This window comes from Oncorhynchus mykiss, chromosome 6, assembly GCF_013265735.2.
Source record: "Oncorhynchus mykiss isolate Arlee chromosome 6, USDA_OmykA_1.1, whole genome shotgun sequence".
In the NCBI taxonomy this organism is placed as follows: domain Eukaryota; kingdom Metazoa; phylum Chordata; class Actinopteri; order Salmoniformes; family Salmonidae; genus Oncorhynchus; species Oncorhynchus mykiss.
In genome coordinates, this window is record NC_048570.1 from 48,369,778 (window position 1) to 48,393,578 (window position 23,801).

At 44.0% G+C, this 23,801-nt stretch overlaps 2 protein-coding genes across 14 annotated transcripts in view; one reads left to right on the forward strand and one right to left on the reverse strand.

The window, feature by feature from the left end:
• Positions 1–23,230, forward strand: part of LOC110526080 — a 38,395-nt gene extending 15,165 nt beyond the window's left edge. Inside the window, exons 1-9 of one of the 9 annotated variants that reach the window (XM_036980303.1) lie at positions 17,937–18,392; positions 19,295–19,393; positions 19,523–19,580; positions 19,799–19,946; positions 20,038–20,074; positions 20,317–20,597; positions 20,840–22,514; positions 22,720–22,798; positions 23,029–23,230. In XM_036980303.1, coding sequence (XP_036836198.1) covers positions 18,378–18,392; positions 19,295–19,393; positions 19,523–19,580; positions 19,799–19,946; positions 20,038–20,074; positions 20,317–20,597; positions 20,840–22,514; positions 22,720–22,798; positions 23,029–23,192 — 2,556 coding nt within the window. In that variant the 5' untranslated portion in view covers positions 17,937–18,377 and the 3' untranslated portion in view covers positions 23,193–23,230. Of the gene's footprint in view, positions 1–16,826; positions 16,890–17,478; positions 17,537–17,936; positions 18,393–19,294; positions 19,947–20,037; positions 20,075–20,316; positions 20,598–20,839; positions 22,515–22,719; positions 22,799–23,028 lie in introns of those variants that run through there. The other 8 variants (XM_036980309.1, XM_036980304.1, XM_036980310.1 and 5 more) reach the window with 8 other exon arrangements.
• On the reverse strand, positions 8,608–17,299 carry LOC118964892. Of its 5 annotated transcripts, none has more exons than XM_036980317.1 (7): positions 17,038–17,299; positions 15,580–15,661; positions 11,567–11,671; positions 11,346–11,412; positions 10,661–10,697; positions 10,243–10,553; positions 8,608–9,831 (listed from the first exon to the last, which is right to left on the reverse strand). In XM_036980317.1, the coding sequence occupies exons 5-7, from the start codon at positions 10,670–10,672 to the stop codon at positions 9,201–9,203; spliced, it is 954 nt and encodes a 317-aa protein (XP_036836212.1). In that variant the 5' UTR covers positions 10,673–10,697; positions 11,346–11,412; positions 11,567–11,671; positions 15,580–15,661; positions 17,038–17,299; the 3' UTR covers positions 8,608–9,200. The 5 variants fall into 5 exon arrangements, 4 of the variants coding, with proteins under 4 accessions (XP_036836212.1, XP_036836213.1, XP_036836211.1 ...); XM_036980318.1 differs by lacking the exon at positions 17,038–17,299 and adding an exon at positions 15,830–15,879; XM_036980316.1 differs by lacking the exon at positions 17,038–17,299 and having other exon boundaries at positions 15,580–15,813.
• Positions 23,231–23,801: the final 571 nt, after the last annotated feature.

The window sequence follows — 23,801 nt, forward strand, 5'->3', positions numbered from 1 at the left end:
TTCTCCTGCCTCTCCATCTCAAAGGCTGCCAAATATTTTGAAGAGTGGTTAAAGAGGTGGCTGTGTGTACACACACTCAGACTCCAACTTTATGTATAGGTTTGTCTTATTCCAGAATACACCCATAATTGTGATCAACACAGTATGGTTCTATGTTTTCCACTCTGTGATTAAAAGTAGTTCTCAGAGTAGAGCTATTTTGAATTGACCAAAGCCCTTCTCCCCCGATTGCTCAGTTTAGCCTGGTGGCCAGCTCTAGGAAGAGTCTTGGTGGTTCCAAACTTCTTCCGTTTAAGAATGATGGAGGCCACTGTGTCCTTGGGGACCTTCAATATTGCAGAAATGTTTTGGTACCCTTCACCAGATCTGTGCCTTGACACAATCATGTCTCTGAGCTCTACGGACAATTCCTTTGACCTCATGGCTTGGTTTTTTGCTCTGACATACACTGTCAACTGTTGGACCTTATATTTTCAACAAAATGCTCCAAGATGACATAGCAGTCAGACGCCTTTTGTCCTCGTCTTGTCGTATCCCGTGTATATACATATATATTTACAACTTTCTTCCTTGTTATATATATATTTTTTTCTCCATAAACTCATCTTCAAAACACTCTCCTGCAACCCGCCTCACCAATTTATATTTTTAAAAAAATAAAGTATTATTTACCTCAAATCTGTAATCCATAGAAGCTAACCAGAAGCCTGCCAGAAGCTAGCCAGAAGCTAGCCTGAAGCTAACCAGAAGATAGTTAGCTTCTTTACTGGCTAATCGTTAGTATTCAGCTAACCACGGTTTGTGGTCATCAGTTATCCTTTAGCTCGAAAATCTATCGGCAGTTTTGTACGGCGCGGCTCGGACCGGAACATACCGGACCTATTTTTCTCTCCATGTCCCCGGATTTCAACCGCTAACTCTGGACATTTATACCTGGATCTCGCAGCTAGCTAGCTGCTATCCATGTGACTATTGGCTTACGTCGATTCCGGAGCAAACATCAATTATTCCGGAGCTAGCCAGCTGAAGAGTTCCATCAGTCACTCCTGGGCTACAATCACCTATCCGGACCCGTTTTACTGCCAACGTGGAGCCCCACCGGGCCTTCACAACTGGAGTACTGACGTTATTTACCCGAGGGAGTTATCCGGCTGGCTCCTCCGTCGCGACGTTACCTGAACTTCCATCTGCGGTCCGCTAATCGTTAGCTGTCTTATCGGCTGCTATCTGAATAGACCTATCGGACAAAAAAAATGTCTAATGTTTTTTTTTTCTTCTTGGGCTTCTATAACTATATCTATTTTTTTTTTGCGAATTGGATTGATCCCCGCTACCACACTGAACCCCACTAATCCTACTGACGGAAACGCACGAGGTGGCTAAAAACAGACCATCCTATGCTAGCTTGCTACCGATGGCCCGGCTAGCTGTCTGAATCGCCGTGACCCCAACCAACCTCACTACTTTCTGGACCCTTTTGATCACTCGACTAAGCATGCCTCTCCTTAATGTCAATATGCCTTGTCCATTGCTGTTCTGGTTAGTGTTTATTGGCTTATTTCACTGTAGAGCCTCTAGTCCTGCTCACTATACCTTATCCAACCTATTAGTTCCAACACCCACACATGCGATGACATCTCCTGGTTTCAATGATGTTTCTAGAGACAATATCTCTCTCATCATCACTCAATACCTAGGTTTACCTCCACTGTATTCACATCCTACCATACCTTTGTCTGTACATTATACCTTGAAGCTATTTTATCGCCCCCAGAAACCTCCTTTTACTCTCTGTTCCAGACGTTCTAGACGACCAATTCTTATTGCTTTTAGCCATACCCTTATCCTACTCCTCCTCTGTTCCTCTGGCGATGTAGAGGTGAATCCAGGCCCTGCGGTGCCTAGCTCCACTCCTATTCCCCAGGCGCTCTCTTTTGATGACTTCTGTAACCGTAATAGCCTTGGTTTCATGCATGTTAACATTAGAAGCCTCCTCCCTAAGTTTGTTTTATTCACTGCTTTAGCACACTCTGCCAACCCGGATGTTCTAGCTGTGTCTGAATCCTGGCATAGGAAGACCACCAAAAATTCTGAAATTTTCATCCCAAACTACAACATTTTCAGACAAGATAGAACTGCAAAAGTGGGCGGTGTTGCAATCTACTGCAAAGATAGCCTGCAGAGTTCTGTCCTACTATCCAGGTCTGTACCCAAACAATTTGAACTTCTACTTTTAAAAATCCACCTCTCTAAAAACAAGTCTCTCACTGTTGCCGCCTGCTATAGACCACCCTCTGCCTCCAGCTGTGCTCTGGACACCATATGTGAACTGATTGCCCCCCATCTATCTTCAGAGCTCGTGCTGCTAGGCGACCTAAACTGGAACATGCTTAACACCCCAGCCATCCGACAATCTAAGCTTGATGCCCTCAATCTCACACAAATTATCAATGAACCTACCAGGTACCTCCCCAAAGCCTTAAACACGGGCACCCTCATAGATATCATCCTAACCAACTTGCCCTCTAAATACACCTCTGCTGTCTTCAACCAAGATCTCAGCGATCACTGCCTCATTGCCTGCATCCGTAATGGGTCAGCGGTCAAACGACCTCCAGTCATCACTGTCAAACGCTCGCTGAAACACTTCAGCGAGCAGGCCTTTCTAATCGACCTGGCCGGGGTATCCTGGAAGGATATTGATCTCATCCCGTCAGTAGAGGATGCCTGGTTATTTTTTTTAAATGCCTTCCTTAAATAAGCATGCCCCATTCAAGACATTTAGAACCAGGAACAGATATAGCCCTTGGTTCTCCCCAGACCTGACTGCCCTTAACCAACACAAAAACATCCTATGGCGTTCTGCATTAGCATCGAACAGCCCCCGTGATATGCAGCTGTTCAGGGAAGCTAGAAACCATTAACACAGGCAGGCTAGCTTTTTTTTATTTGTTTGAATTTTTACCCATTTTTCTCCCCAATTTCGTGGTATCCAATTGTTGTGGTAGCTACTATCTTGTCTCATCGCTACAACTCCCATACGGGCTTGGGAGAGACGAAGGTTGAAAGTCATGCGTCCTCCGATACACAACCCAACCAAGCCGCACTGCTTCTTATCACAGCGCGCATCCAACCCGGAAGCCAGCCGCACCAATGTGTCGGAGGAAACACCGTGAACCTGGCAACTTTGGTTAGCGCACACTGCGCCCGGCCCGCCACAGGAGTCGCTGGTGCACGATGAGACAAGGACATCCCTACCGACCAAGCCCTCCCTAACCCGGACGACGCTAGGCCAATTGTGCGTAGCCCCACGGACCTCCCGGTCGCGGCCGGTTACGACAGAGCCTGGGCGCGAACCCAGGGACTCTGATGGCACAGCTGGCGCTGCAGTACAGCGCCCTTAACCGCTGCGCCACCCGGGAGGCCAAGGCTAGCTTTTTCAAGCAGAAATTTGCTTCCTGCAACACCAACTCAAAAAAGTTTTGGGACACTGTAAAGTCCATGGAGAACAAGAACACCTCCTGCCAGCTGGCCACTACACTGAAGATTGGAAACACTGTCACCACTGATAAATACACTATAATTGAGAATTTCAATAAGCATTTTTCTACGGCTGGCCATGCTTTCCACCTGGCTACTCCTACCCCGGTCAACAGCACTGCACCCCCCACAGCAACTCGCCCAAGCCTTCCCCATTTCTCCTTCTCCCAAATCCAGTCAGCTGATGTTCTGAAAGAGCTGCAAAATCTGGACCCCTACAAATCAGCCGGGCTAGACAATCTGGACCCTTTCTTTCTAAAATCTATCTAATATCTAATAATATCTGCCGAAATTGTTGCCACCCCTATTACTAGCCTGTTTAACCTCTCTTTCGTGTCGTCTGAGATTCCCAAAGATTGGAAAGCAGCTGCGGTCATCCCCCTCTTCAAAGGGGGGGGACACTCTTGACCCAAACTACTACAGACCTATATCTATCCTACCCTATCCTACTCTGAGGTCTTCGAAAGCCAAGTCAACAAACAGATTACTGACCATTTCGAATCTCACCATACCTTCTCTGCTATGCAATCTGGTTTCAGAGCTGGTCATGGGTGCACCTCAGCCACGCTCAAGGTCCTAAACGATATCTTAACCGCCATCGATAAGAAACATTACTGTGCAGCCATATTCATTGATCTGGCCAAGGCTTTCGACTCTGTCAATCACCACATCCTCATCGTCAGACTCGACAGCCTTGGTTTCTCAAATGATTGCCTCGCCTGGTTCACCAACTACTTCTCTGATAGAGTTCAGTGTGTCAAATCGGAGGGTCTGCTGTCCGGACCTCTGGCAGTCTCTATGGGGGTGCCACAGGGTTCAATTCTTGGACCGACTCTCTTCTCTGTATACATCAATGATGTCGCTCTTGCTGCTGGTGAGTCTCTGATCCACCTCTACGCAGACAACACCATTCTGTATACTTCTGGCCCTTCTTTGGACACTGTGTTAACAACCCTCCAGGCAAGCTTCAATGCCATACAACTCTCCTTCCGTGGCCTCCAATTGCTCTTAAATACAAGTAAAACTAAATGCATGCTCTTCAACCGATCGCTGCCTGCACCTGCCCGCCTGTCCAACATCACTACTCTGGACGGCTCTGACTTAGAATACGTGGACAACTACAAATACCTAGGTGTCTGGTTTGACTGTAAACTCTCCTTCCAGACCCACATCAAACATCTCCAATCCAAAGTTAAATCTAGAAGTGGCTTCCTATTTCGCAACAAAGCATCCTTCACTCATGCTGCCAAACATACCCTTGTAAAACTGACCACCCTACCAATCCTCGACTTTGGCGATGTCATTTACAAAATAGCCTCCAATACCCTACTCAACAAATTGGATGCAGTCTATCACAGTGCAATCCGTTTTGTCACCAAAGCCCCATATACTACCCACCATTGCGACCTGTACGCTCTCGTTGGCTGGCCCTCGCTTCATACTCGTCGCCAAACCCACTGGCTCCATGTCATCTACAAGACCCTGCTAGGTAAAGTCCCCCCTTATCTCAGCTCGCTGGTCACCATAGCATCACCCACCTGTAGCACGCGCTCCAGCAGGTATATCTCTCTGGTCACCCCCAAAACCAATTATTTCTTTGGCCGCCTCTCCTTCCAGTTCTCTGCTTCCAATGACTGGGACGAACTACAAAAATCTCTGAAACTGGAAACACTTATCTCCCTCACTAGCTTTCAGCACCAACTGTCAGAGCAGCTCACAGATTACTGCACCTGTACATAGCCCACCTATAATTTAGCCCAATCAACTACCTCTTTCCCTACTGTAATTATTTTATTTATTTATTTAGCTCCTTGGCACCCCATCATTTTTTACTTCTACTTTGCACATTCTTCCACTGCAAATCTACCATTCCAGTGTTTTACTTGCTATAATGTATTTACTTTTCCACCATGGCCTTTTTTTGCCTTTACATCCCTTCTCTCACCTCATTTGCTCACATCGTATATAGACTTGTTTATACTGTATTACTGTTTGTTTTACTCCATGTGTAACCCTGTGTCGTTGTATGTGTCGAACTGCTTTGCTTTATCTTGGCCAAGTCGCAATTGTAAATGAGAACTTGTTCTCAACTTGCCTACCTGGTTAAATAAAGGTGAAATAAAAAAATATATTAAAAAAATATAGAAAGCATCTCAGAGGGTTGATCTAGCTGCAGATAGCTAATTCTCCTCTATGTGTTTCCCCCTTGCTGCTAATAAGCTCTTACCAATCTAACTAAATTAATAGAGAACATCTGGTTATCTGACAGTCTATGCAGCAACTATTGTATTAGAGTCAAGCTGTGGTTATTTTATTTATTTTCCTAGACAAGTCAGTTTAGAACAAATTCTTATTTACAATGACAGCTTAGGAACAGTGGGTTAACTACCTTGTTCAGGAGCATAACAACATATTTTTACATGGCCAGCTCAAGGATCTGACGCTAGCAACCTTTCGGTTACTGGCCCAATGCTCTAACCACAAGGCTACCTGACGCCCTATGTCCTGCCAACTCAAAAGCTGAACAATAAATGTGTAACCAAGGGGGAACTAGTGCATTTCTCTGAGAAAATCTGCTTCAGTATTATCAATCTTCCAAAACACTTGAAATTCTTGTAAAATCATTGGCATTTATTTCATCAAATAGACTTTGAAAGGGTAGACATGCAGAAATTCCTCTTGTCAAAAGTCTTGCTGTTACAAAAGTAGTTCTTCATGCAGCGTAACAGGTTACAGGTTCTTCTTCGTGAAGCGCCTGAATGGCTTCATCAGTGCTGAAAAGACCCTGACAATCAAGGATCGTTTTTTGACAGGCTGAGATATGGAGGGAGAAACCTATCCAACTGGAGCTAGAAACACAAGAGAAATGGATGGGGTAAGAGAGAGAGAGAGATGCAGTGTAGTAACATTGAAAAATAACAGTGCTATGAGTTTGGTAGGCATACCTATGTTTCTAACACACACCTAAACAAAACTACAAGCTATAGCACAGCTCTAAAACATCCTTACCTATGCAATGTCCATCAGTAGAGGGAATCTCAGTCTGGTCCTGGACTGAATGGCAGTCATTTTTGTTTCCTCTCTTGGAACGCTAACAGAAGAAAGGTAAAGAAAATGGTACAGAGAATAAATAAATAAATAAATGGAACACTTCTGAATCCAAGGCAACAATTTAGTGGTGAATAAAACATATTTATTTCATGTATTTGTCTTATCGTAGCCACATCAATAACATCAGCACCTAACTGGAACCAAAAACAAATGCTAACTCCCTGCTATACCTTGAAGTTGATCCTGAGTTTGGTCATTGAAAAGCAAAGGAAGCTCCTTCTTGCTTTCTGCTCAGCCCCCCTCTCTGTCTCAGCCTGGTCTGATGGGTTTGTTGCAGCAGAAGCTGGTCTTGACGCCTCCTTGTATCCCTGTACCAGCTGCTGGGTCAAGGACTTTACCAGGACTCTGTCAAATGTAGGGTCCTGGGAGGAAATAGCTGCTTGCAGGGTGTTATAAGAGCCAAACTCCTCCATGAGGTTTTTATGTACACCTCTGAACACCCTTTGGATGTTCAGGTTCTGGGAATATGCCTGTGTCCTGGTGAATCTGGATGCAGCATAGAACTCAGACAGGACTTGTCTGATGAGTTGCTGAGATGTTTGTCAGATCTGCTGCCTGTTGGGAAGGTCTATCTAGGGCTGAGGGTCTGATCTCCGATAGCAACCTTATCACCAGTATGGTGACAAAACAGATGCCATCATCTTTGCTGGAGTCCATCAAGTACTGCAGTGGGAATGCAGTGGGAATGCTGATGTCCGGGGTGATTAAGAGCTCCCTCAGATGGCCAGAGCTGCTGGGGATACACACCTCATTCTCTTCAATGTCAATCCCATCTCCCTTTGGTACCAAAGAGGTTCGCTTGCTGGTGAAAGACGGAGTGGAGGATCGAAAAGAGGCTTTAGCACTCGGTGGTCGGCTGCTGTCAGTCATTGGACTGTTACGATGCTGGGGTTCATCTGTGTGTGCCATCATCTTTGTCTTTAGGTCACTTGAAGAAATCTCTGGCATTTTAGAGACCCTGGTGTCGATGCAGGAGCTCCTGACGATGGGGCAGGTCAGATCAAAAGGCACTTCGTCAGGGATGGGAGTGCCAGGGAGGTTGATCTGTAACTCACACTCTGACCTAGGACCATTTGAAGAGCTGGACAAGGAACTACGGCCATTTAAAGAAGTGGACAAAGATGAACAGGTTCTAGGGATGTCTTGGCAGACTTGTTCACTGTCATCCTCACTTTTCTCAACCTCCTTCAGCATAGTTCCTACCATATCATTGATCTGAAGGAGCTCCCTGGAATCCTTCATTCGCCCGAAGTTTGAGATTTCACTCTGGATAGCAACCAGGATTTCCCCAAGGGTCGCTTTGGAAGAAGCCTTTTCTGTCCTTTCGGATCCGGATGGCTTCAGCCCTGTGAAGAAATCCTTAAGTGTGTTCTTCATACTGACGCAGATGGTCTTAGCTGTTGACCATAGCTTCTCCTCTGATATTTTAACACTCAATTCAGTATCATTCAGTTGGGAGCCCCCGTGGGAGCACTGCGAAACTCTCCCACTTCTTTCCAGTAGCACAGTGTCAGTGGACTCATTTTTCTGGAAAATAGTCGCCATTCCTTTGACAAAGGTTTCCACTAATCCAGAGGCTGTATTCTCAGAGGACATGGATTCTGAAAGGACATGGATCTCAGATGGTGAGCTAGATGATAAGCCAGCCTGCAGACTTTTCTGAAGACCAGTATGGCTGATCTGTGTGATAAAGGAATGACTGGATCTCATCAGCACTTTACTCACTGCCTCTTCTGCCTGAGTCTGAAAGTCATTGCTAGAGAGCTTCTTAATGCTCTGAATCAGACTAGTTGAGGACTCTGTGATTCTGACACTCTCTTCTGAGCTCAGTTGAGAATATTGAGTACTCACGCTCAAGTCTTCATTGGGTGAGGGTGACTGGGAAATAGTATAGTCATCAAGCTTTGATAGGACACCATCAACAAACCAACAAGCCTCTAGGGACTCATCAGATGAACTGACAACGGCCAAGGATTTACTCTCCACTTTTGATAACTCTGACTTGTAGATGGAAAAAACACTGCTAAGAACTTCTTGAGTACTGGTATCCAGATTGGAGAGACAGAGAGCTGGTATTGGTTGGCTCTCTCTGGGAACTCTACTGTGTTCGGTGCTGGGTAACTGGACCTCAACAGTTGAAACAGTTGCCTTTTCCAGGGTGTCTGAAGACTCCTTAAGAGAAGCATCCTTAGCCACACCTTCTTCTCGAGTGGATAGAGTTAAAAGGTCCCTCAGCTTTGCTCGTATACGGCCGTAGAGTGTGTGGGTTAGAGAGAAGGTTATCATCTGTGAAGATCCTGTTTTGTGGTCATTTACAGGAACTGGCCAATCAACTGCTTCACATGTGCCTTCAAATGATGCTATCGTCTCCATGCCTCCCACAAATGCCTTAACAATCACTGTGGCAGTGGAGGTTACAGATGTCAGGGCTGTGCAGCTGGTATTCAGGGGGGCTTCAGTAAGGCTAGGAGCAGCACTAGAAGGCCTAGAGGAAGGAGCCATGCCAGAAGAGCTGCTGACTTTCCTTGTAAGGATGGTGCTCACCGCCTTCAGGGCTTTAGACTGAAAGTCGGGGCTAGAGAGGGTCTGAATCTTTCTGGCCACCACACTGGTAGAGGACCCAGTCTCTTTGAGAAAGTGTGTGGTCCCTTCCTTCCCAGATGGACACTCAACATCAAGGTCACATTGAAGATGGTCAGAAATTTAGACCCCAAGATTGTCATCTTCTTGGCCAGATCCAATAGGATGTTGAAGTCCTGTGCCATTTTGTCCATTGTGCCGACAATGGCATCCAGCACATCATCGGTCACAGGGTCCATGAAGGGCTCGATAAACCCTAACCACTCTGGCTCAGACGTTTGGCTCTGTAGCTCGGCCAGGATCTGCACCGAGGCTACCCGAATGACCTCCTTGCCTGCTGCTATGTCCTGACTGTCAATAGGGGGGCAACTCCCCGGGCTGGCCTCAATGGCCACTGAGAGGCCAGAGTTAAGCTGGTGTACCACCTCCCCCACGATAGCACAGCTCAACTCGGAGGAGCTGGAGGAGGTGTGGTTGGAGTGACCCTCAACCAGGGATATCAGAAGGCTCTCTTCCGTTACCCCAAAAAGAGCCTTCAGAGGCTCCTCCATGAGGGGAGCCTCTCTAGTTGCAGGCAAGCTCTGCAATGAGGTCTGGGACCTTGAAGATAAACACACAATCACCACTTATGCCATGCAAATGTGACCAACTGTATCTAATCTGGGTCATTAGTGAGCCTGAAAACCAAATTAGAGCAATGATGGATTACTTCTCATACCACCGTAGTTCTAGAAGCCTAAAGCCAACTGACACGATTTTTTGCCTGATTTTTATATTTGTAAGACATCAGAATATGATTATTTCTGAAAGGCATGTACCTGATCTATTTATTCATAGATGACTTCATGGCTTACCCAGTTAAAAATGACTTTCACCTGGACCCATCCCCCCCAGTGGCAACATTTCTGACCAGAACTTAAAACTACAAGGTGTGAATTCCAAGTTAATAATTTATGATAAGTATGGATCAGGTCTTGCAATTATTATGTTGAAATATTGCTGTGAACATACCTCTTAGGCGAACAGCATGGTGATGAGGTTCTGCGAGTGGATTTTTGGCGGCATCCTGCATTGCCATTCCTCCTCCTCTCCTTAGTCCAGTAGTTCATCTCACTGATCAGCAGCCTTTTCTCTCTCTCATCCAGACCGCCTAAGGAATCCTCAGACCCTGTCAGAGAGCACTGGGATTCTGGGGAGGTTGCCCCACTCCTCAGGTTCACCCCCATGATACGAGCTAGCGCTGGTAGGAGAATTCGGAGGGCTGTCTGGGTCACGACTTTAACAATCTTCAGACACAGCATGGAGAGCTGCTCGAATGTGAGCTATGGCCAACAAACAGAGTAATGTTTTTGTCAATCAAGCAATTCCATGACACCATTCCCTATATAGCGCACAACTTTTGACCAGAACCTTATGTGGAGAGACTTACATTATTTTTCATGCCCTGCTGAATCACTCTCCATTGGCTAGAGAAAAGAAAAGGAAGGAAACATATTTTACCTGCACACTGGTGTTGAGTTAGTGGAGTCACTAGATAGCCATGTCAGGGAAAATAAACGTGTATTTATTTAAGCAATTAGCAAGTCCATGAGATATTTTGTTCTTGATTTACAGGAAGAGTTAGGTGTGTGGTTACAGTGATGTTAGGGTTAAGTGTAGTGTTTGAAATCCCATTTGTGGTTAGAAGGTGCACTATGACTATAAATTCAGAGTTGTTGTATGTGAGGTTGGAAAAAGACATGGGACTTGCTCATCAGTTAGACTCCTCAGGAAGGAGAGGAGGATTGGGGCACAGCATGTCCCAATCTTGAGAGAAGGCATTAGAGTCCTCTGAGCCTCCTTCTCCAGCTGCTCAATGATAGATCCCCTTTCCCGGAAACCACACCCGGGTGTCTGAGAAGACTCTGGGAAACCGCAAAGAGAAATCTAAAGTTGAATCTGAACTTGATCCCTAATTTCCTTCACCTTTAGGGATTTGATTGCACTGGACAGGTAAAAGCACATCTCTCTGCGGGCCTCCACTATATTGCTTTCACCTATATAGATACTATCTACTCAGATCGGTGCTGATGAATTTGAACACAACCTGCACCCAACATGAAGTAATCTCGGACCTGCACCAATGCTGCTGTCCTCCTCCACGGAAGTCTTCTTGGCACCGCCACTGGACTTACGTTTAGCCTACATGACAACAGATTATAGGTCTCATAGCAGATCTAAGGTCAGTGTAGCGTCTCCTCCTAATGCTTTAAGGCTAGGATTTAGTGATAGTAAACTAATCCTAGATCTGTGCCTAAGTAGGCAGAGCATGTGTAAAGGACAGCATATTTCTTACCTTGCCTCTTGTCCTGTCTTTGCAGGTCTCATGTGTCTCTGTTTCATCCTTCATATTCTCCACAACCTTATTTTGGTCATCCGGGGGATCCTCCCATTTCACGCTCTGGTGGATAAATAAGAGGTCAATATCAGTCCTAGGTTGTGACTTTATGAAACAACTTATTCACTCCTATTTTAAACAAAACGGCAATAGTGGTCAGATTTCAGGCCATGGATCAAACTATTGTTAGTAATTTCTCCTCTAAACTCAAAATAGGCAAATGAACCATACCTTGCTGTCATCTGACATGATGAGTAGCTTATTGTTGTAGGCTGTTTAGAGGAAATACTAATACCTCCTTTGAAAAAACGTCAGTGAACCATCGGCAGACAACTGAAGTGAATATGAACGTCCTTGAATTATGCCAAAGCATTGTTGAATACTCGATTCCGATTGGCTGAAGCCAGAGCATTCTTCAAAGATGTCATACACACATGATGTCACAATTAGATCTAAGTCTAATATCTATATGAATTGTCAATGTCATTAGAAAACAAATCAAAGCTTGTCAATGTTCTGCCAAACGAAAATATGTCTAAGTGCACGATTTTGTGTTTAATTTATGGTTTATCATGCATCGTCATTCATCACCATATACAAAAACGTAACTCGCTGCCATCCATTAGATATAATTCTGAGGTTGTAAAGCTGCAAAACTAGGACGTGCAATAAATTATAACCACTTGCAGAATAATTTCAAATCAGACGTTCAAGGGGGCTTGAACTATTTCAGCACTGTGGAGCGGTCCGCTGCATAGAGCTGACACGTTTCTTGGCGTCAGGGGACAGTGCCATGGTTCTGAAATGTTTCGAGTCTGGGCAGCACCTGAGACCGCGGCATGGTGCTGAAATGGAGCAGGGCTCAGTTCTATGGATATCTCATGCGGATTTTCCTGCTAGCCTATGTATAACGATACTATAATTACATTATTTTCATCCATCCGTCAACACAAATGGCATGTCAACGTTCCCCAAATAATAATGCAATGAAGCCAAGCCGAGATGTATGGTTCTTCATCCAGAGGACGAAGCACCACTGTATCATCTAAAACCTTCAGAGAGATCCCTTAAAACTGTAGTATAAATTCTCCACGGCTGTTAATGTAGCTAGGTTAATTTAGCGAGACATGGACAAATCCAACACATAGCGTTTCTACTGAGTCCTGCTTAGAGGTGACTGACCGTCATGTTGCTAGTTGTAATGACGCTTTTAAAACAAGAATAGTTATTTGTAATTGCTCTGGGAGCTAATTATTGCAGAGCCCAGCTACACATCCTGCTCGCTGGGCTCATTATGGACAGCCAATGAGCAGTTCAGGTGAAAAAGTCAGCCAGATCTGATTCCCTATAACATACATGATACTAGGATCCTGTAGCAACCTGCCGGCCTGCACAATCCTCCATGGCACGAATGCTACACGCGCAATATGGTATGCTAACATCCCACAACAATTCCCCAATTGGAATTACTTGCCTAAACTTCCAATCATACTTATTTTCTAATATCAACCATAGGTTCTGCACTTAAGGCAGACTTGCCATTAGAACAAGATGGGATTAGGACAACTGTAAAGCTCATTAAACGTAGGCTAAAATGAACCTTACCTGGCTGTCGTCAGCCATTATGTGTAGCCCGTTAATTAAGGCTCTGCGCCTCTGATACTGCAGCTGTTCTGATAGGCTACTGTAGCTGTTCTGTAACTGTTAAACTAGTCTAATCGTATCCGTTGGAAACTGGTCAGTGAACCGTCCTCAAACACAATGAACTGATGTCAATATGGACATGAACCTTCACATAAAGATATCAAATACATGACGTCAGATATGCCTAGAGGTATTGTTGACTTATCATAGTGTCACAGTACTTGCTGTTGACAGCCTGCCCCGAAATCAAAAAGGAACATGGATTTTGTGAAATCTGTTGTGAATGTATCGGGAATGTTTTTACAATTGTATAACTGCCTTCATTTTACTGGACCCCATGAAGAGTAACTGCTGCAGCTAAAGGGGATCCACAATAAATACAAACCCAATGCACCATGTATCAACTTGTTTTGACATATCACATGGGATATGACAGTTCCTGATTCTGAGATACTGTAAATCAACAGACCTTGAGAGGAGATAAAACATCATCTGTTGATCTATTTCACAGGTTTCTGGTGGTTTCTAAGCATTCTACATGTGTTGGGAAGGAGGGTGGGATCTCTCCAGAGCATCTAATTACATCAATCATGTCTTGCCATGCATGTGATATGAGATAATGTTATGCACCACGTAAATATACATTGCCTAAGGCTGCAGTGCTATACTCCATGGAGACAGTGCTCAATGTTCATTTTACATGATGGATATATGCTACTCCATTTCATACAATCAATCATCAATCAATCAGTACAATTTATTTATAAAGCCCTTTTTACATCGGCAGATGTCACAAAATGCTTATTCCGACACCCAGCTTAAGACCTCAAATAGCATGCAATGCAGATTTACAGTGCCTTGCGAAAGTATTCGGCCCCCTTGAACTTTGCGACCTTTTGCCACATTTCTGGCTTCAAACATAAAGATATAAAACTGTATTTTTTTGTGAAGAATCAACAACAAGTGGGACACAATCATGAAGTGGAACGACATTTATTTGATATTTCAAACTTTTTTAACAAATCAAAAACTGAAAAATTGGGCGTGCAAAATTATTCAGCCCCCTTAAGTTAATACTTTGTAGCGCCACCTTTTGCTGCGATTTCAGCTGTAAGTCGCTTGGGGTATGTCTCTATCAGTTTTGCACATCGAGAGACTGACATTTTTTCCCATTCCTCCTTGCAAAACAGCTCGAGCTCAGTGATGTTGGATGGTGAACATTTGTGAACAGCAGTTTTCAGTTCTTTCCACAGATTCTCGATTGGATTCAGGTCTGAACTTTGACTTGGCCATTCTAACACCTGGATATGTTTATTTTTGAACCATTCCATTGTAGATTTTGCTTTATGTTTTGGATCATTGTCTTGTTGGAAGACAAATCTCCGTCCCAGTCTCAGGTCTTTTGCAGACTCCATCAGGTTTTCTTCCAGAATGGTCCTGTATTTGGCTCCATCCATCTTCCCATCAATTTTAACCATCTTCCCTGTCCCTGCTGAAGAAAAGCAGGCCCAAACCATGATGCTGCCACCACCATGTTTGACAGTGGGGATGGTGTGTTCAGCTGTGTTGCTTTTACGCCAAACAACATTTTGCATTGTTGCCAAAAAGTTCAATTTTGGTTTCATCTGACCAGAGCACCTTCTTCCACATGTTTGGTGTGTCTCCCAGGTGGCTTGTGGCAAACTTTAACTGACACTTTTTATGGATATCTTTAAGAAATGGCTTTCTTCTTGCCACTCTTCCATAAAGGCCAGATTTGTGCAATATACAACTGATTGTTGTCCTATGGACAATATTTTTGTATCCAAATCCGGCTTTAAACTTCTTCACAACAGTATCTCGGACCTGCCTGGTGTGTTCCTTGTTCTTCATGATGCTCTCTGCGCTTTTAACGGACCTCTGAGACTATCACAGTGCAGGTGCATTTATACGGAGACTTGATTACACACAGGTGGATTGTATTTATCATCATTAGTCATTTAGGTCAACATTGGATCATTCAGAGATCCTCACTGAACTTCTGGAGAGAGTTTGCTGCACTAAAAGTAAAGGGGCTGAATAATTTTGCACGCCCAATTTTTCAGTTTTTGATTTGTTAAAAAAGTTTGAAATATCCAATAAATGTCGTTCCACTTCATGATTGTGTCCCAATTGTTGTTGATTCTTCACACAAAAAATCAGTTTTATATCTTTATGTTTGAAGCCTGAAATGTGGCAAAAGGTCGCAAAGTTCAAGGGGTCCGAATACTTTCGCAAGGCACTGTATGTTTCTAACACACACCTAAACCAAAACTACAAGCTATAGCAGAGCTCTTAAACATCCTTACCTATGCAATGTCCATCAGTAGAGGGAATCTCAGTCTGTTCCTGGACTGAATGACAGTCCTTTTTGTTTGCTCTCTTGGAACGCTAACAGATGAAAGGTAAAGAAAATGGTACAGAGAATAAATAAATGGAACACTTCTGAATCCAAGGCAACAATTTAGTGATGAATAAAACATTTATTTAATGTATTTGTCTTATCATAACCACATCAATAACATCAGCACCTAACTGGAACCAAAAACAAATGCTAACTCCCTGCTATAGCTTGAAGTTGATCCTGAGTTTGGTCATTGAAAAGCAAAGGAAGCTCCTTCTTGCTTTCTGCTTAGCCCCCCTCTCTGTCTCAGCCTGGTCTGATGGGTTTGTTGCAGCAGAAGCTGGTCTTGACGCCTCCTTGCATCCCTGTACCAGCTGCTGGGTCAAGGACTTTACCAGGACTCTGTCAAATGCAGGGTCCTGGGAGGAAATAGCTGCTTGCATGGTGTTATAAGAGCCAAACTCCTCCATGAGGTTTTTATGTACACCTCTGAACACCCTTTGGATGTTCAGGTTCAGGGAATATGCCTGTGTCCTGGAGAATCTGGATGCAGCACAGAACTCAGACAGGATTTGTCTGATGAGTTGCTGAGATGTTTCGGTCAGATCTCCTGCCTGTTGGGAGGGTCCATCTAGGGCTGAAGGTCTGATCTCCGATAGAAACCTTATCACCAATATGGTGACAAAACAGATGCCATCATCTTTGCTGGAGTCCATCAAGTACTGCAGTGGGAATGCAGTGGCACTGCTGATGTCCGGGATGATTAAGAGCTCCCTCAGATGGCCAGAGCTGCTGGGGATACACACCTCCTTCTCTTCAATGTCAATCCCATCTCCCTTTGGTACCAAAGAGGTTCCCTTGCTGGTGAAAGACGGAGTGGAGGATCGAAAAGAGGCTTTAGCACTCGGTGGTCGGCTGCTGTCAGTCATTGGACTGTTACGATTTCTGGGCATGGTAGAATATATTTAGGCCATAATACGCAGACAGGGGTATGGTGGGGTGCGGGTACAGTAAGCCCAAGCACTGGGTGATGATAAGAGAGGTTGTATCTCTGGACATGCTGGTTGTAATGGGTGAGGTCACCGCATGTGTGGGAGGTGGTACAAAGGAGGTATCAGAGGTATGAAGAGTGGAACTAGGGGCTCCATTGTAAACCAAAACAATGATAACTAACCTGAACAACAGTATACAAGGCATATTGACATTTGAGAGAGACATACAGCGAGGCATAAAGTAATCGCAGGTGTTGATTGGGAGAGCTAGCTAAAACAACAGGTGAGACAACAACAGCTAATCAGCTAACACAACAACAGCAGGTAAAATGGCGATGACTAGGCAGAGAGGATCGGATTAACTACACACAGAGCCTGAGTTTGCGGATGGGGCCGACAGATAAAAAATAAATAACTCCAGAATGGAGTACCGTGATTAATCGACAGTCCAGCAGGCATCAGCTATGTAGCCAAGTGATAATAGTGTCCAGAAGGCAGCAGTAGATGGTACAGGGAAGGCGCCATTACGCTAGCATGCGGGCTACACGGCGTTTAAAGTTAGTAGCCCTCCGACGGAGGCCGGTTGAAGGCACAGCGGATAGAGTATTCGTCGGCAGACCAGTCGTGGTGGTGCGGCGTGGGGCCGTGTCGACAGAGAATCCAAGCCAGATGGCGAAAGAGGTATTGTAGAATTTAGAATGCTAGCAGGGAGATGCGCCTGGCTCACGGCTAACTGGTGCTAGCTTCGTGGCAGTGGCGTTATCCACTATAGCCAATCGGTAGCAGCGATGAACCGGTGCCAAGGTCCAGAGTTTACAGCAAGGATCCGGTGGAGTATTGGGCTCTAGCTGTGTATGAGTGGGGTTCGGGAGAACAGCTGAGTAGGCCGGGAGGTGGGCCTCAGGGATAGCTTCGGTACTGGATGCCACGGTGAGTACAAGCTAGCTGTGAGCTAGTTAGCTGCAAGCTGTGATCTAGCTGTGAAGATCAGAAGTAGTGGTCCAGGGATTACGGCAGGAATCCGGCGTTGTTGTGGAGAGACAGTCCGATACTAGTAGACTGGCGAGTATTGTCCAGGCTAAGAACAGGGCTGGTACCTGTGCAGAAGGTAAAAACCGCTAGCATTGGCTAACAATGACTAAATAGCTTGTAGCGAATTAGCTGGTTAGCTTCTGGAGGTTCTTGAATGTGTTCTAAAATTTAAAAAAAATAATAATAATAGCGATACCGTATCACATTGGGTGAAACAGGTTACCGGAAGGTATAATCGAATTAAAAATCGAAAAGAGATTGAAAATATAGTTGATATATATACACACACACACACACACACACACACACACACACACACACACACACACGAAAAGTACACGAGACACGAACCCAATGCTGACAACACAATACCCCCTTGCGGTGCATCAAATAATTGCATCGCTCTTACAGCTATTCTATTCCATTGAACAAAGAGTGTTACCTCTTTACTATTAGTGTATTGCTCTCTGTTTCTGACTGATAATAGGACGTAACACAGGGATGAGGAGAAAACAATCATTTGGATCCTACACAACACGTTGTTGTACCTAAATAATTCCACAAGAGGGCGACATATAAACATTTCTTACAACCAATTAACATCTACTGCCTTCAGTCCATGACGTCCCCGACTAACTAAAAGTCTGCGTCTGCAAAAATGCTCTTTTATCATAACTCGACATGAAAGTAGCAAAGCCAAAACAGTCAATGACATGCTTTTCGGGATATACAATTAGCTATGGTGGAAGAAAAGGTAAGTGAAATATAGGGGAAGGTAGAACATGTTTTACAGTAAGTTTAAAGTTGTTATCACCAATTTAGCTCTGATAGGCCTTTGGCAATCCAAGCTTTTGGGTTCGTACTCAAGGCTACTTGGTTTAGACCTGGCTATAGCCTAGGGATACAGTCCAATAATATCTCCCTTCTCCTGAAGTGTACACTCTCGTTCACTTCTTCCTACAAATCTAAAATCATTGGATTGGTGGAGGCATGGGCTAGAGAGGAATATGCTACCAAATAGCACCTTATTCCCTAAAGTAGGCCTACTTTTAAGGAATAGATCAATCAACTGGCTCACTAAATGGGGTACCGAAATAAATTCAAAAGAGGTCGACATGAAATTAGACTAGGTTTATTTCTGTTTTGACCTGCTGAGTCGCAGTGCTTAGTGAACAGATTTCAATGTGGGCCTAGCTGTATCGAAAACGGTTGATGGGGAAATTGTGTAACCTGATCTGATCAATATATTTTCCCCCCAATATTAATGAGAGGATGGGAATGTGCAATTAGCCCCTGATGTCATAAAGGTCTAACATTCCATGACGTGGTATGAAGTTCTTAATTCGTCAGTGGCTGCAATATTGTCCTCAGTAAACTCAACATGAGTGAAAACAACACAGACAAGGACAAGTTTTTCGAGATATAAAAAATACTGTATGCTATTATGGATGAAGAAAATGTAGGTTAAATGACACAAAATATTTGGGAATGTAACTAAGGAAAACGTCATTTAAGATAACATAGGCCATTGCAAAACAAATGTATAATTCTCTCTATTAAGTCAATCACGAGTTTAGCTCTGATATGGCTGTAGCTCTATGATGTCCTTTGCAAGAATCTAATCTGACATTGACATAAAATTCCTATGTCCTTCAGGTAGTACAGAGAGATGATGATGATCCCCAGAGGGAGGGGAGGGAGATTGCTGAGGAAGAACCAGTGGCCCAGCTCAAGAAGGAGCACAAGACAGGAAAGGTAAAATGGCAGGAGTGACAGGGCAACTACTAGACTAGTAACACTCAATTGTCACAATAGCTGCATTGACCTGATGTAACATGTCTATTATTTGTGATCTGGAATCTATTCTATTATATTCTATCCAAGGCGAAGAGGAAAAGTAGTGCCAAGAAGTCAGGGGAGCAGGGCACTGATACGGATGCAGGTCATAGATTTTCCCCTCTGTAGTATGTTGGTTCTCTAAACCTGAATATCATAGATAAAGGTCATGTTAGAAACTGGAGTCAAACTGGAGTTAGTGAGAAATGTTGCATGGATAGTTTTATTCAATAGTCCTAATGTAGCAATTTTATCGAAGTATTGTATTAAGAGAAAAGTGTCTGACTTATCCCGAATTGTCCTATATGGTAATAACATATTTAGGATTGAGGAATAAACACCCGGACAGAGGATCTGTTATTGAGCTCTTGGAGAAGAATGCTCTTAAGGCTGCATTCGGCCCAGGCAACAAAGATGAGATGGAGGACTGCTACCCAATCCTCATCTCATTCATGCGCAATCTTACTGATGAGTATGTTAGAACCATGTTTTGCTCTAGCCTCACATATTTTGTGCAGAAGGAAATAAAAAGTAACTAAAACACTTATTTTTTTATTTTCTAGGCAATGGCAAGTGATCTATAAAGGATTTAAAAAACCTGTAAGTTTCTCCATCAGCCTTTGACCTTTGATTTGGGAATGTTGTGTTGAATCAAGAGAGAGGAATTAACCATAGTTCTATTCTGCTATTACGTTCATTAATCTGTCATACTTCATCCAACTTTGAATTCAGTCACAGATAAGGAAAACGATGTTGATGAAATGCATTCTGTTCAATCTAGAATACTTTACATCAGTTTCATTGCCAAACCTGCTGTGTTCTGTTTTCTTTGTGCAATGCAGATGACAAAGGAACAGCTTGCAAAATTGTGCAAGACCATTGTCAACTTCATTGCACAGACCACCCTGCAGATCCTGCTGCCGGCCCTGGCCCGCATTCTAGGGGTGACAGGCTTTTATGACAACGCTGACTCACTCAAGAGGGGCGGCAGTGCAAGATCCTTCACTGCCTTTGAGCAGAAAAGACTGGAGCTCATCCAGGAAGTAAAATATTTGGCGAAGGAGATGTGTAACTGTGGCGGCAGGGCTCTCCGACCAAGGTCTAGCACACCCTCTTCCAAGAGGTACTGTATGTTCCCCATAATGTGTGTGTGAAGTTAATCCTAACCCTCAAACTGATGAACAATAATTTCTCCATTTCAATATTTTCCAACTTTCTAACAGGTGTGTTTTGCAATATCTAATGCACACATATAAATTTCATTTAGAATACTCAATTATAATGCTTGTTAGATTTGTTAGCAGTAAGATATCGATTTTCCAACTTCAGACAGCAATTAACATGCTTTGCTTGTTCATTTTAAAGTTCCCAGACCTCACTGAAAGTCCACCTGGGAATGCCAGAGGACAGTATCATCAGCAGTGTCCAGGAGCAACTGTCAAAATCTGACCAAATGGTGGCTGCAGGACAGCTTTCACAAATAGATAAAGTGGTTGGAACTATGCTGGAGAACATTGAGAAGATAAGCAGCGAATGTGGCGAGGAATCGGTCTTTCAAGAGTCACTGCGGTCTTCCTCCTCATTGTCATTCTCAAATGCCAAATCACAGAAGACAGAGTGGGAATTTGCACTCCCTGGCACTCCCATTCCTTCTGAGTTACCCGAGAGTCCTGCTCAGCCCATTGTAAGATGCTCAGTCATTGACATGAGCGAATCTACTAAGCCAAAAACAATGGTGTGTGATGCCAGAACAAGCATGTTTGCCATAGCCGATACCATCATGAAGAAGGTATATCCAGAGGCAGAAGGGCAGGTTACATCTCACCCTGATCTAACAGATCCAATAGCTAGACTGGAGGAGCTCATATCTCAGGGTAGGATTGGTGCTCTCTCCCGTGATCTCAGTCACCAAGTCAACCGCATAATTTCTGATAGCAACTTGACCCCTCTGGGACTGACAGTGGCGGCTGGAAAGAGTGCATCTGATACCATCCTTTCGAAGCTGAAGAGGAATGACAAGGTGGGGAAGCCCACAACTTACGAGCTGGTTCAGCTGTTTGTAGAGGAGTCTGTTAAGTGCCTCCTGCTTCCTAGTTTTGTGCCCTATTCAACTTCAATGAGTTTGGCTCAGGAGGCCAAGGTGTTGGCTAGAGTGTCTGAAGATAGAATTTCATGCTCTTCTTCTTCATCAGTATTTAGTGACACAGTCAGTCTCTTTACCAAAGTTATGGTAAGCCAGGTCATGTACTCTGTGGATTCTGATGCAGAAAGTAGAGGATCCTCTCCAACTGAATCTCTCCAAACATCTGAAACCACTATATCTGATGTAGGCAATCTATTGAGTGGCAAGTCCTCCCTTCGGCTGTCTCCTTCTGGCGTCATTATGGCAACAAGCGAGACCTCCAATGCAGCACAAATCTTGAAGGCCAACATTGATGGAGAGGAAGTGGATACCACCAGTCATTCTGGTGTAGCTCAAAACATTGTCAGGGACGATATGTCAACCAGCCCAGACATGGTCAAAGATGTCACACTTCCAACCCCATCCTCTGATAACTTGGGCAGTGATGATGACTTCACCGGCCTCATCAGCATGTTAGTGGTGAGAATTCTAACAGAAATCCAAACCCCAGCAGAAGATTACCCAGTTGACGTCACACGCAAGTCACAAGACCTGATCCCCAAAGTTATGGAGGTCTTCTGTGCATGGTCAGGCTGCTCTGAGACACAAGCCTATCCAGAGAACTTGAGGATTCATAAAGTCTACAGAGTCGTCTATAAAAATCTGTTGGAGGAGTTTGGCTCGGAGAAAATCCTCCAACAGGCCGTGTCGACTCAGGACTCTTCATTTGATAGGATTCTTGTCAAGTCTTTGAGTGAAGTGCTTCTCCACAGATGTAATGAGGCATTGAGGGCAGCCTCAAGAACATCAGTCAAAACCACCGGGCCTAAGGCTCTTCCACTGGCTGAGGATGTGAGGTCTAGCAGCGGGAAACTATCTTTTCTACAAAGGCTGGTCAGGCTGACAAGCAACTTAAAGGTACAGCAAACGTATTTAAATGAATAGTTGTGGGAGATAATGTGAGTAAACAATGCTATTCAGTGTAAAAAATATAAAACCATCCGTTCATTCCAAAACCAATCATAAATGTTGTTGTGCTGGTGTGGTAGGTGTGATTGTTATCATCATGAGGTTGTTCAGCTGTGACATTTTTTAAAACATGTTTTTCTCTTTAAATACTTAGCTATTCAAGAAGGGGAACAAGAAGGATTCCCACCGCTCTGAATCAGAACAAGTACAGACCACTGCTGAAGATGGCATGCGTAAGTTCACACAACTGTTTGAGATATTGGTGTACAAAGAAATGCCACTTCAAAATAACCTTACAAAGGTTATATACGCAATCAGTAGTCATCTCTTATGTAAAAGTAATTATATTCTCCAAAACTCAAGCTGTTGGTTCTCATTTATCAGTGTCAGTTATGTTGAGTTGTAACATACATTACATCATTTCTAAATTAAAGTGCATGTCAACTCTCTCTCTCTTCTGTAGTGCCCAGCATAGTGCCACATGCTGCCATGTCTGCACTGCCAAAGGATCTCCCCGCCAGCTCCCAACAGGAGACGCCTCACAAACGTCCACTTCTCGTCAGGATGTTTTCTGCCATCTCCAAAGGCCTGTTCAAGCCCTTCAAACAGTCCTTAAAGACCAAGTAACTTAAGACAATTTATTAAACGTCATTCATTGCTTTAAATTGGCCTTTGTCTTCTTATGTGCTCCCGTTAACAGACCAGATTACAATACTGGTCTTTTAAATGTTAGCAGTGATAGCAACATTAACTATAGTGGTGTGTATAGTCCTTCTTCACAGTCTGACTCTTCTGACACTGTGTGACATGCCCTCTGATCCAGTGATCTAGGATATTCTGAGTGGCTTTAGGCCTGAATCTCTGCCCTCCTGCCCAAATAAATGTTTTCTCTTCTGATATGTCTGCCACTGTCAGCAGCCAGCAGGGGAAAACAGACAGCGCTGTTGAGAGCTTTCTTTTCTCCCTCATGACTAAAACACTGAGAAAGGCTTTTATCTATTGCAGCATATTCCATCTTTTGATTTCACCTATTATACGGTAGTAGTACCCATTAATTCCCAACGGTTATATCACAGGAAATGTGTTATAAGAAGTAAACTTACAGTGCATCCGGAAAGTATTCAGACCACTTGACTTTTCCCACATTGTTACGTTACAGCCTTATTCTAAAATTGATACAATTATTTTTTCCTCTCATTAAACTACACAAAACACCTTTATTTTAGCAAATTTATT

Excerpts from the sequence above, each read along its gene's own strand:
- LOC118964892 (XM_036980317.1), bottom strand. Across the intron at positions 9,832-10,242 it reads CCATGCTGTTCGCCTAAGAG|GTCCCAGACCTCATTGCAGA; the intron begins GTATGTTCACAG and ends TTTATCTTCAAG.